Source organism: Parasteatoda tepidariorum, chromosome 10, assembly GCF_982258835.1.
Source record: "Parasteatoda tepidariorum strain Cologne lab strain chromosome 10, Ptep-v5.0, whole genome shotgun sequence".
NCBI classification, from domain to species: domain Eukaryota; kingdom Metazoa; phylum Arthropoda; class Arachnida; order Araneae; family Theridiidae; genus Parasteatoda; species Parasteatoda tepidariorum.
The window spans coordinates 20,017,442-20,034,106 of NC_141764.1; the positions used below are offsets into that span (position 1 = coordinate 20,017,442).

General features: G+C 30.2%; 1 protein-coding gene across 3 annotated transcripts in view; it reads right to left on the minus strand.

Moving 5' to 3' along the window:
* Positions 1-16,665, minus strand: part of LOC107440538 (F-box/LRR-repeat protein 7) — a 117,038-nt gene that overhangs the window by 19,857 nt on the left and 80,516 nt on the right. For all 3 annotated transcript variants that reach the window (XM_087153465.1, XM_016053495.4, XM_071184131.2), the window contains one exon: positions 13,210-13,639. In XM_087153465.1, coding sequence (XP_087009591.1) covers positions 13,210-13,639 — 430 coding nt within the window. The remainder of the gene's footprint in view (positions 1-13,209; positions 13,640-16,665) is intronic.

Sequence of the window (16,665 nt, forward strand, 5' to 3'; positions counted from 1 at the left end):
TTATTTTGTTCATAAAATATACAGTTATTAAAATTTTATGTAAGCACGCAACGATATGATAGGATGTCTGGCTTTGAAAAATAAGTAAAATTTAAAGTTAGGAATGCTGAATCTGTATGCGACACAATAAATGAAAAAAAATAAATAAAAAGTAATTTTACTAGTTAACGATAACTCTCTATCATTTAACAGTTCTCACTGAAAACAGCCTTTTATCTGTTTACAATAAAAAATTCGCCGCCGACTTCGACGCTGCTATGGGTGTCCCAATTTGACGTTTACATTTTGATTTGCCGCGTAAAAACCATAAGACTTGGAAACTTGAAATTAGTGAAATAAGTCGAGAAATGTACAGGGAGTGCAATAAAATAAAATAAATTACCATTCGAGAACCGGTTCGAAAATTATTAACTGTTATAGTTGTAGGAAAAAACACTTTATGAGCCAGTCTACAAGTCGTAGAAATGCAGCTACAGAAATGCAGATACATTTGACCTGCTGAAGAGGCAATATTTGTGAATTATCTTTAAACAGAATTTTTTTTCTTCAAAATTCTAGTTTGTTTGAAATTTATTGCAATTAAAGTGCTCCTTTTTCTTCGTTTTGCGAATTTATTCTCACTTGTTTTGGTTTACGCTACATGCCATTTTTGAACAAACACTATTAGACATAGAAACTTAAAATTACGTGTAGTGAAATGTACAAGGATGTTTCAGGGAATAAAAAAAAATACGATTTGATTATTAGCTCGAAAGTTATTTAATTTTAAACTTGAGACAAAGAAAAAAAAATGTTGGCCGATTTACTGTTTATTAAAGGGCAACTACAGAGCTTGACGTGCTTTTAAAGCATTTTGAATTATAAACTTAATTAAAATTTTTATTCAGAATTTCAGTTTGTTCGAAAGTTGTGATAGTTTTAAGTTCTTTTTTGCAATTTTTTTCCTCTAAGTAATAATTATTTATTCATAGTTGCAAAAAAATTTATCTCTCTCGTGATTTTCATTTTCTAAACTCGACTTAATATAAAAAGCAACGAAAAGTGAATAGATAAAAAAAATAAGAGATAAATTAGATGTTGCCAGGTATAAATCTTAAACTATATATATATTGTTTACAAGTAAAACTACTACTCATTTATTACTTCTTATTGTGTCATAAATGCGGTATTCCTAAGTTAAAAATTTTTTTTGTTTTCAAATTAAGAAAATGTGCATATAAAAATTATAATAATTGTATATTTCATAAACAATATGATTTTTTTATCGACTTTTAAGAAAAAACTGTGATAAATAAGAAGCAGCGTCGGGGGTTGCAACAAGGGGGCGGAGCCTCTTCGCACTTATAAAAATATTGGTATAAATGCTAAAATTTTGCAACATCTTATATCTGTAAATTATTTTTTTCATTTATTCATAGCGTTTTTTTTTCTTGTTACTTTTTATATGAAGTCAAGGGCGAGTTTATAAAAGGCGAAAACCGTGACAGACAGCCTGGTTGGTAGGGCACTGGGCCTATGTCTAAGAGTTAATGGGCACGATTCCCACCGGCTGAAGACTCCCCGTGTGGTAAATGGTGACTGATGCACGTTAAATCTGTCAAGTCACAAAGTCCTCCATGTTCCCTCTGTGGGTACTGGTCAAGGAGTTCCCTTGTCTTCTGGAATGGTTCAAAATTACAAGGCTACGGAGTTATACATTAGTAGTAGTGAACCCAATATTAGGTCGGATGTTCAACGACGGATATAAAATAATTTTCAAACAAATTACAATTCTGAAGAAGAAAAAAATTCTCATTCGTAAGTTCATAAATGAAAATGCTCTTTACAATGCGACAAAGTTCAACTTTGCAGTAGCATTCCTTCAGTTTCAAGCAGAATGGTTTACATGGTATTTTTTAACTTCAAATTTGATGATTGAAAAATTAATTAGAGAATGTCAGTTTCTTTATACCATCGTTTTTCTTGTAAATCGTTTTTCTTGTTCTCACCTTCGTATTACAACTCCAATTCAAAATATTATAATAACCAAAAAAGGCATTGTATTACCTTATAAAATGCGTGATATCTTTAAAAATAAACAACGGTGATGAACGGAAAAATTATTAACCGTCCACAATTAGTTGACGTATGATATTATTGTTCACACGCGCCTAAAGAAGTATTAGAGATTTTATAAAAAAATATTGAAATTTTTCAAAATATTAAAATATTTCCAGAGGCGATTCAAAATATTAGAATATCTGTAAAATTGTGTGATTGGTCAACGTTAATCATAAAATTTGCATAAGTTGCGCCACTGTAGAGCTAGTACGCGTATAAAGGCTCGTTTGAAAATCAGATTTAGTTAGTTGGGAGTTAAAATACGTCGAACGAAAGACATACCGGACACTACCAAGACAGCGATTGTGACTCTACGCAATGAGGGAATTAGTCAACAAATGATTGCCAAAAAAGTGAATTGCTCTCAAGGAACTAAAATTTTAAAAGATTATTCTACAAATCAAAGTTTTAAAAATAATCGCTCAAATAGTGGTCGTAAACGAATAACCACACTGAGACAAGACAGAATGCTGAAACGTGTCGTCACTAAAAATCGCTTCAAGAGCTTGAGATTCATAAGTAGAAAGTGGAAAGAACAAGGAGTGGATGCCTCTACCACACTACAACGACTCCATGAACTTGATTTTCAATCACGTGTGCCCAAGAAAAAGCCGCTACTTACACGCAAGCAAAAACGAGCCAGAGTGAGGTGGTGCAAAGACAGATTGCAATGGGGTATTCAGGACTGGAATAACGTACTTTTTAGCGATGAATCGATGTTTTGCGTTTCCCACGGTCATCAGGGTGCCCGTGTTTGGCGTTGCAAGCAAGAAGCTTTTACCACAGATTGCTTGAAACGCTCAGTGAAGTTTAGCACTTCTGTAATGATTTGGGGGTGTATGGGTGCTGAGGGCTTAGGAAAGCTGTGCATTTTGAAAGGAAGGGTAAATTCTGAAGTATACAAGGAGGTACTTGAACATTTTATGATTCCGTCATCGGAAGATCTATTTGAGGATGACTTTATCTTCCAACAAGACTCTGCATCTTGCCACACGTCAAACGCCACCACTACTTGGCTTACTAACAATAAAGTCAAATTACTTCCTTGGCCGGCCAATTCACCCGATTTGAACCCCATCGAGAATATATGGGGTTTAATGAAGAAACGCCTTCAGGATTTAGCTCCAAAGGACAAAAATGAACTCATAGAAAGCGTGAAATCCGTTTGGGCAACTATCAGCAAAGATGACTGCAAAAAAGTAGTGCATCGTATGCAAAATCGTTTGCGTGACGTTATTAAAGCTAAGGGAGATGCCACTAAGTATTAACTGTTCATGCAGATTTCATTTAAATGAATTATGCTATTTTTGTTCATGTTATTCTAATTTTTTGAACCACTGTGAAAATTATTCTAATTTTTTGAATTTTTAGAAAAAATTCATTGTAAAAACTTTTGCAATATCATAATAATTTATTTATGTTATGTTCATCTACAAAACATGTAGACTGTGATAACACACTTCAAAATTCTCAGGTATTCATTTTTACCAAAATAAATGCATATCTCAAACCACTATGTGCTTTATTTATCACTAGCCGCCTGAGGCGGCCAGCTGTCCGCCACGCTAAAGATTTTCACAAATAAAGTTTTTTAAAACATAGCAGGAAATTTGAAGATTAGTGGACAATTAAAGTGTTCCTGTCCTGCAATTTTGTCTTAAATTCCTATTTTATATATTATATAGCTACAATGCTTAAGAAAAAAAAACTAAAATGCTAAATACATGAAAAGAATACGAAAACGAATTAATTTTTTATGGTATCAATTTCTATTTCTATATAATTTTTTATTGTATCAATTTCTATATCTATATCGCTACAAAAATTATCGTCTTCGCTTAAGAAAAAAAAATAGAGCGTGTAAAGAAGAAGAAAAACTTATTATAACAATTATGAACAGCGACAAATATATCAAAGCGAAGCGTTCTATTTACGTATCGAATATGTTGCCACATCTTTAATACAAAAGTTAAACTTTTCTCCACTTTGATAAATGTAAACTAATGCGAACCTTACAATTAAATTATTAATTCCTTCGTATATTATTGGTTTAAGTTGTCGAAAATTAATATTTCAATTGTAAGGTTCGCATTAGCATACATTAGCTCTTTGAAGCAAAAATAGATGATGAGTCGGCCTGTCTAATTCAGGGGTTCTAGTTTTTTGAATATGGCTCTTTGAAGACGATTGTTACGCCAAGCGCTCAGGTATTATAATTTTGATCTAGTTGCGCTTGTGTAATTTCGATCTAGTTGCGCTTTCTACGTCATTTTGTTAACATCGTTTGGTTTGTTGTTTAACATCGTTTGGTTTGTTATTTCGAAGTTAACTTTCAAAAAATTGGCTGGCAACAGCCAATTTTTTGAAAGCAACGAAAAAGCATAGATTTTCTTACAAAATGACTTATAACTAAAAAACTAATCCAAATTTTTGAAAAAGAAAAAAAATACTTCTTCATTATGTCAAAACACAATTATGTGCCGAGTTTCGTGCCTGGGCGAGGCTTCTGGGGCGATATATTGTGATTACAGACACACACACACACACAGCCGCTTTTATTATTATGTATAGATGTATAGATTATTCTAATATTTTGAATTGGAGTTGTATTAGGTTTTAAAGTCTAATAGTTTTCGCCCGGCCTAATAAAAAGTGAAGTTAACCCCTTTTCTGTCGGATTTTTTTTTCCTTTTTTTTTCAAATTTCCGATCCATAAAAAGAATTTTTTTTATTGCTAAAATTAATATATATCAATCCTAAATTCGAAAATGCAAAATATTTTTGACAGCAAGCAGTTTTTTGCTTGAACTATTCGCGATCGCAACGAACTATAGGGGGCGTTGTTGTATGAGACGCTTACCTGCGATTTCCATATGAACCGTCATTCAGTTACTCTGGAGACGTCGTTAATGTAGCATGTAGCATTGCAACGTTCCTTCTTTAATGTGGCTTATTAAATTTAAAAAAGAAAAATGCTTGATCTTCTTTCTTGTACAACCGAAAACAAAATGGTATCTCTTTTTATTAGAGAAGGAATATCCAAAACACATCGGAAAAATATTTGCACATTAACAGAAAAAAATATGTATATTCTTATAAGAGTTAAAACCTAATGCCCGAGAAATAGTATTACTAAATTTAATGATATAACATGAAAGGCCCATTTAAACTTTACATTCCATAGTTTTAAGAATCATATTAGTTCAAAAATTAAAATGAACAAAAAGTATACATAAGCCTCATAATTTTATGAAATTTAATTTTGTAAACAACGTTTTTTGACAACAATTTTTATCAAAAAATTTCAAGTTTCAATAAAAATCATTATTTAGAAACTAAGAAGCGTAAAATAAAGAATGCTGACGAAACAAAAAAAAAAACAATTCTTTTTTGTCGCCATTTTTAGTGCTACGAATATTCGTCTTTGGGATTTGCCAAAAACAAAACAAGATGCAATTTTATTTTTTCAGGAGGGAAATATTTTACCGAAAAAACGAAAATGTACCAATTCCCACAACATAAAACTTTATCTTGGCAAACGTACGTTTTGGAAATGTTATTTCATTTGGAATCTTATTCATCAGAGTTCATATGGCGATATGATAGTTTTGAATCTATGCTAAACTCTATATCGGCTCATTTTCCACCGAAATCCGACTGACTACTTTATTTTAAATAAAGTGTTTTATTTTATGATTTGTCGCAAAAAGTTTAAGTCTAGATTGGTGGCACTTAAAAACCGCCAAATCTGTAGCGGCTGTGGCGTTAATACGTTAAGTACCGAATTTTTATTCCATACTTTTCTGAATCATATTCCTTCAAACATTAGAATATACAAGAAGTATACATAAACACATAATGTTATACCATTTAATTTCTCAAAAAAAGTATTTTGACAACAATTTTTATCAAAAAATTATAAACTAAAAAACGGAAAATAAAGAATTCTTAGGATAAAAAAAACGATTTTAAGAATTCTTAACATTGAAATAAAAACTTTCATATTGTTTCTTTTTTTATTATTCTTATAGTTCTTAATCAGACGTAAAAAACCATTCTGTAGAGAACCATCATCAAATGAAAAAAAAATATTTACAAACAAATTTTTTATTGTAAAAATCATTGCACTTACCTGATTTATGATTCCCGGAGAATTCCAAAATGATAAGTTCCTTGTTTGAAAACTTTATTCTCAAATAATAGATACATAGTTTATACCTTCATTACTTTTAGATAACATACTACACAGCAAAATTTTATAATTGATATGAATTTGAATATGTAGCTAAAAACAGAATAGCTGAATTCTAGTTGAACTTATTCTTTCAAATTAAAAAAAACTTACCAAGAAAACGATTTAAATTAATTAAGAATCAGCACAAATGGCACTATTTCAAGTAACTTGGATAATTTTTTATTGTTGTTTTCAAAATTATATGGATACAGAAATATTTACTATTCTATAACGAAGAAGAATATGCTATAACTATTACAATTCTGTATGTTCTGAATTCATATTTATTCACTGGAATGACGAAAGCAATGTTGACTTCACTTTAATTCGTAATGAATTGAAGACAGAAGAAATGCATTTTACCTTAATACACACATCTGTAACAGTATCCGAAATCGGAAGTCATCAGTTGCAAGTTTGTTGATAATAGAAATTAAAAATTATTGAGGAATTTTTCTTCAAATGTTTGGCGTGTTCTGTTCCTGAAAGATTTACTAATATTCTGGAGATTTTTTTCAAGTTCTTCGGCCTTTTCCTTAGGGAAATTTTGTTTCTTATTTGCTGCTAAAAAATGGCGTCTGATTCAGTCAATGACTTTGATGGAACTAAATGAAAACGTGATAAATTAATGTCCGATATTTACAGGCTCCCGCTAGACGGCGTACTCGAGCGTTGCGATCGCGAATTGATGGTGAAATATGAGATGTCCCGTAAACTGATCGCTTTCCCTGAAATGCACCCAAGTTTTATCTTTAAAAAAATACACTGTGATCGCCTATTGAGGGGTCTGTTCAGACATTTTGTGAAAGGTCCTGCTTTTGTAAAATTGTGAAAAAACTACTCATAATTTGTGAATATAAAATAAGCGTTAAGTCACATTCTTTCAACCAGGATCCCGCGTTTGTGAATTTTTGCAAATAGGGTCCTGTTATTGCAAAAATTGCTAAAAACCTTTTCTAGAAGTTTTTAAATTGTATATAGATCAGGGTTGGCAAGTTTTTGACACATGACGGTTTTTACCGGTTTATACCATGGTTTTTACCGTCATGTCAAAAACACCTCTGTCAAAAACGTCAAAAAGTGTCAAAAACCCATAGTTTTGGTAAAACTGTATTTTTATTTGAGTTTAACTGCTTATAATTTAAAATTAATTCATTTTTGGGCAATAAAATTAGAAAAAAAGTTGTTAAAGATATTAAGAGCAGATTCTTGCATTTTCCCAACATAATTATATCAAAACATACTACTTGAAGTAAAATATTAGGATACTAAACAAAATTTTCAACATTTCCAAGTTGTCCATTTTGTTTGGCATATAACATTATTGAAGAATGTCAAGTCATTCTTGACTCAGAGCTTGTTAGTAGTTACAAGTTTTGAAAGTTTTGTTTAGCTCATTTCTAATATTTATCTCAAAAACATAAAAGCCAAATTTGAAATTCTTCTTTTTAGTTCTTGAATTTATTAATAGTTCCAAGCTTTTTTGTTTGTTTATTTATTTCTAACAATTAAGAAGTGCAAAATTTTGAATCCTTTGCAATTCAAGCTATAATGATAAAAGTAAGTATCATTATTTTCAATAAGTATATTACAATATTTCTATATGAATGTATATCCTTCTATAAGGATACATGTAGATAGTTGCGAAATCAATAGCAATCATTTACAACATTCATTTATAAAGGCAATTATGTGAAAATAATATATTGTCCGCTATATGCCATAAATTAAAGAAAACAGTAGGTTTTTGACGGTTTTTACCACTGTCATGTCAAAAACCAGTTTTTGACGGCAAAAACCCAACCCTGACATAGATACAAAATTCTGCTCAACAATTGTTGCTACTAAATTAGAGATGCAACATGCAAATATTTGGTATTTAACTTATGCTCAACGCAGAATATTCATTTTGGACGAATAATGGAAACAAAATCACTCACATTTTTAATAATTTCAATTGACATATTTTAAATAACATAACTTAGTCATGTATCACTTTTAATGTGTTACGCATTAAGTAAATTTAAACAATTCTTAAATTTAGAATATTTCATTTAAAAAATTGTCAGAAATTAATTTTTATTTACATAGTATTCTATTAATTAATTTCATGAATAAATATAAATTGATAAATTATTTACTTACAAAAAAAATATTATTTAATATCAATAAGAATGTGCACACGATGTTTGTAAAAGTAGAGATATTTTCTTCATTTGGAATTTAAACTTAGGAAAATTTGGAAAACTTAGTTCATTTCAAACCATCCTTTTTTTTTTTTCCTCCAGGAAGTGTTTATGCGATTAACAAAACAATAAGGAAGAAGATAAACAAATTTGTGAAATGTTCGATTAAAATATAAATTATTTTACGAAGTCCGTTTTTATAAAAAGATATTTTGTGAAGGGTCCGTTAACGGACCCAAATTTCTTCTAAACAGACCCCTGATTATGGAAGTTGCTTAACAACAAAATGTGACCAACTGCACTTTATATTAAAACTATCTTTTTTTTTTGAGTAATCAATTATTTTTTACACGGGAGAATACTTCATTAATGTTTAAAATTGCCAACCTGTATTTTCCGATACCACATCTGTGTCTCTATTTGCCCTCTGATTTGCAATTTAAATGTGAATTTAAAGATATTTCCATATAATCCATCACTGTTGTGAGCTTAAGTAATGGGGAATCATTTTATTCGAATTTGTTCCAAAAATTCTTCAAATTAAATTAATGCAGTAAAAGTCAAAACGTCAAACAATGGAGTGTATTTCGTTACGTTAGTGAGGGGAGGTGTAATAATTTTTAATGACAACAGGGTAGGGGGAGCTCAATAGCGCCAAAAACATGCTTTCGCGATTTAATAAATAATCCCAAGAAACTGAAGCGGTAAGATATTATTGGATTATAAAACTTCCTAAGTTACAAAAATACGCATACACAACAGTCGACATGTTTCCAGAGCACAAGAATAGACGCCCATTTTCAAGACTTGCCAGACGTGAATGATGCGAGGTGGTAGCAAAATGGTTGCCTATTTTTGAGCACTTGAATACGATGGCAAAAAGTTACAGAAACAAAACTGAGCTTTAAACTGGGTAGATTTGATAATTTAAAAGCAAACTGTTCGTGTAAACAAACTAACTGAATAATAGAATAATATTTGCGTTTTGATTATGCTTAGTAATTTCTGCTGGTTATATTATGATTTAGGGCGTAGGGGCCGTTCCAATAATACGTATTCATCTAAAAGGAAAGGGTAAGCGATTTTTTTATTTTTGCTGAGAAGGAAAAGGAGGCAGTGATTACGTAAGATGCTAGTATTCCCTTATTTTCCAAAAAAAAAAAATTTTTTTTTCTCCATGAAAATTACGCGTGAAAAAAAATGAAATAAAAGTTAAAAGTAGTGAAAAGAACAAGTTGAAAAAATTTCTTCAAGGAATTTTGGAAATTTTATAATCTAAATTAAAACTTGAATTTTGTTTTATGTATAGTTCAATATTTTGCTTAAATTTAAGTCTGAAATTCTTAAGATTAGATTACTATAGTAAATCTCAAAATTAAAGCAAAAAATAAGGGGTGTTGCATCTTTCGTACGTAAGCATGAGAGAAAATTGTCATTTGCTTATTGAGGTCGTTCATATATTACGTAAGCATTTCACGGAGAAGGGCTAAATAATTTGCTTATTTCTGCTGGAATAGCAAATGCTTATGTAAGAACGACATTAAAATCCCCTTTTCATCAAAATTTTTTGAAATGCCAAAAAAAATTAATAATAAAAAAAAAATTTAAAAAAAAACTACAATTGGAAAGAGTTTTAAATTTTGAAATAAATTCGGGGGGGAAAATGGTTAGATCCAATTTGTATATTTTTGAAGTGAATGAAGTTTTTTAATCATGTAATATGCTTTCATGATATTAAGGGTCAATTCCTGGGGTAGGAACTACTGGATGCCGAAAGAAGCTAGTATAAAATATTTCTCACTTTGAACACAAATAATTCTTTATACTGCTACCTTCAAATAAGCTTTGGGTAACACAATTATAACTCTCACCTTTTTTTTTTTTCACTTTATACTTTCTGGTATATTAACGCAGAGGTGATCAACTTTTAGTGTAAATTGTCTCAAGATGCAACTCCATCGTACCGCATTTTATAAAACGTCATAACGCTTTATAAAAATATAAATGTAATAAAAGTATTAATTATGTAGCTAAGCGCTAATAGAGAAATACGGAACAGGAAGTAAATAATTAGAAAAAAAATTAACTTATGTGTAATTCGATACAATTCAAAAAAAATTTTTTAATTATTTGATCAATTTCAGAGTTAGGTTTTTTAAAAAAAATCAAATTACCATTAAAGAATCTAAGCATGCTATAGAGGAAATTTTATCTAATAATATAATGGTTGGTAAACTTATGAAGCTTTCCATATTGTTTTTAAATCCTATTTTATTTTCTTATTTTATAACTGCCGTTACAAAGCCGACCCAATTTTGGGTTTATGACTACTAATGTTCAACTCCGTAGCCTTGTAATTTTGAACCAATCCAGAAGACAAGAAATCTCCTCAGTCAGTACCGCCAGAGGTTTGATTTGTTATGGGAACATGGAGAACTTTGTGACTTGATAAATTTGACATGCATCAGACACCATTTACTTCACGGGCACTCTTCGGCCGGTAGTAAATCTAAAAAATCTACCAACTTTTTTTTTTAAAAATTCTTACAATTGGTTTATGGCAGAAAAACGTACATGTCTAGCAACTATTTAACCAATTCAACAGATTTGGCAATCACTATAATATTATAAAACGCCAAAATATTTTTTAAGAGTTTTAAGTCAGTCGGAGAAAAACTTATGACAGCTAAAGCCTTTTTATAAACTTGAACAGCTAGGAATGGAAACAAAAAAATCAAGTATTTTCATAACTTTTTTTTGAAATCAGTGGATACGATTTCTCAAAAACTAATGGATTATTCTAATTGAAATTTTTTACATATCAATTTGATTAACTAATCAATTTGATAAATAGTTAATTAATTTGATTAATTAATTGAAATTAAACTAAGTAGGTATTGAATGAAGGGTTTATCTAATATTTGATCTTGATTTATTACAAAAGGCAATAAATGCTCCTATTTGATTCCATCTCTTTCATTTGAATTCATCTATTTTCCATCTATTGACTGTTATTATTCTTCATTAAATTTCTGTTGTTAAAACATTAGAAATAAAATAGAACAACAATCGAAGAATATTTTATGAAATTTACATTTTCGTTTTTTTTTCTTTACCCAAATCAGAATTGGGTATACTATAGCCTACGTCACAGGTTGTGTTATTCCTACTAAATTTAACCCATGAACGGCATTTTCTGCTAGCCTAACTTCAAGCCACAAATAAACAAACGAAGTGTTTAATCGTTTAAATAGCTGCTCGCCAGATTTTATTGCATTATAAAGAAAAGTAATTGATATTCGATTTTTGATTAATAATTGATTTATGTGGATAGTGGCATAAAATTCAGCATTGCGTCATGGTAAATGTTATTCCTACTAAGTGGAAGTAGTTGTGTTTTTTTTTATATTATACCCAATTGTCGTTATATTTCTACATACACATTATCCTGTGTGTTTAATTGTTTTGTCAAACGATATTTGTATAATTGTTTTGTCACAATATCTATATTTATGTGATGTCATAGGAAAAAAAAAGTGAAGCGAGAAAGAGAGAGAGAGAGAGAGTAATTAAGAAGAAAAGAGGTCCCTCAACCCTCCCAAGTGGAAATCTCATGAATAATTCGATGTCGCGTCGTGAAATAAACGTCGCGGAATGTGGGTCATTTTTTGGTTATCATGTCTGAAACCGGTTGTGGTGCACATTTGATGGTTATATTTTCATTCTATATTAATCCAAGAGCCTACCCTCCCTGCACAAGAGCGTTGACAGTCCTTTTTGGTATTTGTCAAGCATTGAGAGGACATTCGCCAGAAGATGACATTTTTGTTTCTTTCTGAAAATGAAGTATGGAATGTTTTCTCAGCAATTTTGCATTCTCTTATCATTATCGTTCTTATTAAGTTTTAATGATTTGTTGCGAAGTGATAAGAAAACGATACTGGAAACTTAGGTTGGGTACTGAATCTGAGATTCGAATTAACGAAATGGTCTGTTATTTGGATTCGAATTATCATTTTAAAACTAATTTAATTCGAGTCAATGATTCGAAAAGGTTGATTTCAGCCATTTTTAAGAACTAAAATCGCTTGCTGACTCATTAGTAAACTTATTAGAATTAATTGATTTTAATTTGTTATTCCAAAATCAGTGGCTGTAATAAGCAGAATTGAATCAGTTGATTCGAATAATTTAAAATGTTCCATTTTGAAAAGGTTTTTAATTTGTTTTTTATAATTCGATTCGATATTGTTGACTCGAATGACATAAGTTGATCGAATTTAACAATAATTCTAATTTGTTGATTTTAATCAGTTTATTTGAATCAATTAATGGAAAAATTCAGGTTGGTTAATTTATTTTATGACAAAATTTAATCAATGATTAAAATTAGTAGTTTCAAACTAGTAGATTAAATTCCATTGTTTAGGAATGATTTTAATACATATGTAAATTTTAACCGGTTTGTTCCAATTGTTTGATTCGAGTTCCCATCTATTTATACAGGTGAATAAGCTGATTCGAATCGCTGATTTGTTTCGTCCTTACAATCACTTAAAACAAAGCCAATTCGATTCATTATTATTAATCGTTTTACCAACTATAGTGCCCTTGCAATGATGAGTTGAACTGTATTATACATAGATACATAATAAATAGATAGTCACTAATAAACAGTTTTAAACTCACCCGTCAAATCAAGCTTTTCCAAACTATGGCACCTCGACAAAATATCCGTCACGCCCCTCGTCGTAAGGGCTGAGCATCCTTTTAGTTCCAGAACTTTCAGTTCCGGACATTTGAGAGCTATAGTAGCCAATCCCCTGTCAGTTAGTTTCGAACAACCATTTAGGTGTATTCGTTCCACGGTCAGACACAATGTGGGCGAATCACGACACAAAAGACGAAAGAGGGTTTTCAGACCTCTGTCCACTTGGATTTTATCACCACTTAGGATGACCGATGTCCAGAGTTGGGGTTCCCACACCAAGAAGTACCACCGCCGACAAACCCTGGCACTCACACAAAGTTCGTTGCTGGAGAGGTAGGAGAAGATCTTGAGTATGAGGTTGTCAGAGAGTTTCTCGAAAGGAGATGGACGTTTTGGAAGTTTCTTGCCCTGCGGAATGTTAAAAACAATTTAACAAAACAGCCGATAAAATAGATATAAATGCCAAATATTGTACAATATGCCTAAGGCATGAAAGTACTGGTTTCTTTCGTACATCATCCGTAAAATTCATTTTTATTATAAAATTTTATACTGTACTTTTTACAGCCGTGTTTTTGCACTAATTTTAAACCATTTCTATAATTGATTTTAAACCATTACTGTAAAAATTACGGTGTATCAGATCCCGAAAAATTTTACTCTAATAATAGAATAGAATAATAGACCTGAGTGCCTGTACTTTTTAACATAGCTTGATCCGAAATTTTTTACAGTGCAAGTGTCAATGGCGTTTTTAGACTGAGTAAGAAATATGAGAATTGTTATGCACTTTATTTAGGTACTGTATACAATATCTGGCATTTGTAGGTAAAATCTGATATGAAATATGATATGATAAAATACGTTAGCATTTACTAATAAAGAGATAAAGGATTTTTAGACAAAGTATGAAAAAAAAAGAGATCAAGATAAGGCTTATTATTTAAAAAGAAATATTCATTCCGCAAAAATACAAAAAAAAATATTCATTCCGCAAAAATACAAAAAAAAAAAAAAAAAAAAAAAAAACATATGAAAGACTGTCATTAGACAATTTTCATTTAAGAAATATAGTGTCATGCATTTGCGGTATTTAGCGAAAATCGTCGATTAAACGGAATTAAAATATAAATACGAACTTGTACAATTTGTATATTCAATGTTTCTTCCCAACCTTAATATCTTTTGGTTTTCAGATGAGAATTTCTGCCGCATTTGTGAACAAAGAATAAAGCTTTCCATTTGTTCAATTTTATAATTCTGCAACCAAAATTATATGAAACTGTTAGGTGAAACAAACTTTTCAAGCTGCATACTTTCTGGTTTAATACGCCAGAGATGAATACGCTCTGTATTGAGGGAATTTTGAACATTGTTTCCTCTCTTAATTTGAAACGTGCTTAAAAATTTCATACATTAAACAATTTCAAAACATTTCATATCATTTAGAGTAAAGTATAACACCTAAGCATTCTCATTGAAATTTTTTAATGCAACTACTGTATTTTATTGAAGTTATACTTCTTATGCGACTTCCAACAAGGTTGCGTTAAACGTTTAACGCTACCTTTTTATTGGCCGGGAAATCACGAGGTAGGATCCAGTTTTCCCTCATTCATTTCCATATTGTTTTGGTTCTCACTAGCAAAAATAATAAAAATCATAATAGTATTCGCGATCGCAACGCTCGAGTACGCCGTCTAGCGGGAGCCTGTAAATATCGGACATTAATTTATCACGTTTTCATTTAGTTCCATCAAAGTCATTAACTGAATCAGACGCCATTTTTTAGCAGCAAATAGGAAACAAAATTTCCCTAAGGAAAAGGCCGAAGAACTTGAAAAAAATCTCCAGAATATTAGTGAATCTTTCAGGAACAGAACACGCCAAACATTTGAAGAAAAATTCTTCAATAATTTTTAATTTCTATTATCAACAAACTTGCAACTGATGACTTCCGATTTCGGATACTGTTACAGATGTGTGTATTAAGGTAAAATGCATTTCTTCTGTCTGCAATTCATTACGAATTAAAGTGAAGTCAACATTGCTTTCGTCATTCCAGTGAATAAATATGAATTCAGAACATACAGAATTGTAATAGTTATAGAATAGTATATATTTCTGTATCCATATAATTCGGAAAACAACAATAAAAAATTATCCAAGTTACTTGAAATAGTGCCATTTGTGCTGATTCTTAATTAATTTAAATCGTTTTCTTGGTAAGTTTTTTTTAATTTTGAAAGAATAAGTTCAACTAGAATTCAGCTATTCTGTTTTTAGCTACATATTCAAATTCATATCAATTATAAAATTTTGCTGTGTAGTATGTTATCTAAAAGTAATGAAGGTATAAACTGTGTATCTATTATTTGAGAATAAAGTTTTCAAACAAGGAACTTATCATTTTGGAATTCTCCGGGAATCATAAATCAGGTAAGTGCAATGATTTTTACAATAAAAAATTTGCTTGTAAATATTTTTTTTTCATTTGATGATGGTTCTCTACACTACAGAATGGGTTTTTACGTCTGATTAAGAACTATAAGAATAATAAAAAAAGAAACAATATGAAAGTTTTTATTTCAATGTAAAGAATTCTTAAAATCGTTTTTTTATCCTAAGAATTCTTTATTTTCCGTTTTTTAGTTTATAATTTTTTGATAAAAATTGTTCTCAAAATACTTTTTTTGAAAAATTAAATGGTATAACATTATGTGTTTATGTATACTTCTTGTATATTCCAATGTTTGAAGTAATATGATTCAGAAAAGTGTGGAATAAAAATTCGGTACTAACGTATTAACGCCACCGCCGCTACAGATTTGGCGGTTTTTAAGAGCCGCTAATCTACACTTAAAATTTTTGCGACAATTCATAAAATAAAACACTTTATTTAAAATCAAAATAGTTAATCGGATTTCGGTGGAAAATGAGCCGATATAGAGTTTAGCATAGATTCAAAACAATCATATCGCCATATGAACTCTGATGAATAAGATTCCAAATGAAATAACATTTCCAAAACGTACGTTTACCAAGATAAAGTTTTATGTTGTGAGAATTGGTACATTTTCGTTTTTTCGGTAAAATATTTCCCTCCTGAAAAAATAAAATTGCATCTTGTTTTGTTTTTGGCAAATCCCAAAGACGAATATTCGTAGCACTAAAAATGGCGACAAAAAAGAATTGTCTTTTTTTTTTTTTTGTTTCGTCAGCATTCTTTATTTTACGTTTCTTAGTTTCTAAATAATGATTTTTATTGAAACTTGAAATTTTTTGATAAAAATTGCTGTCAAAAAACGTTGTTTACAAAATTAAATTTCATAAAATTATGAGGCTTATGTATACTTTTTGTTCATTTTAATTTTTGAACTAATATGATTCTTAAAACTATAGAATGTAAAGTTTAAATGGGCCTTTCATGTTAT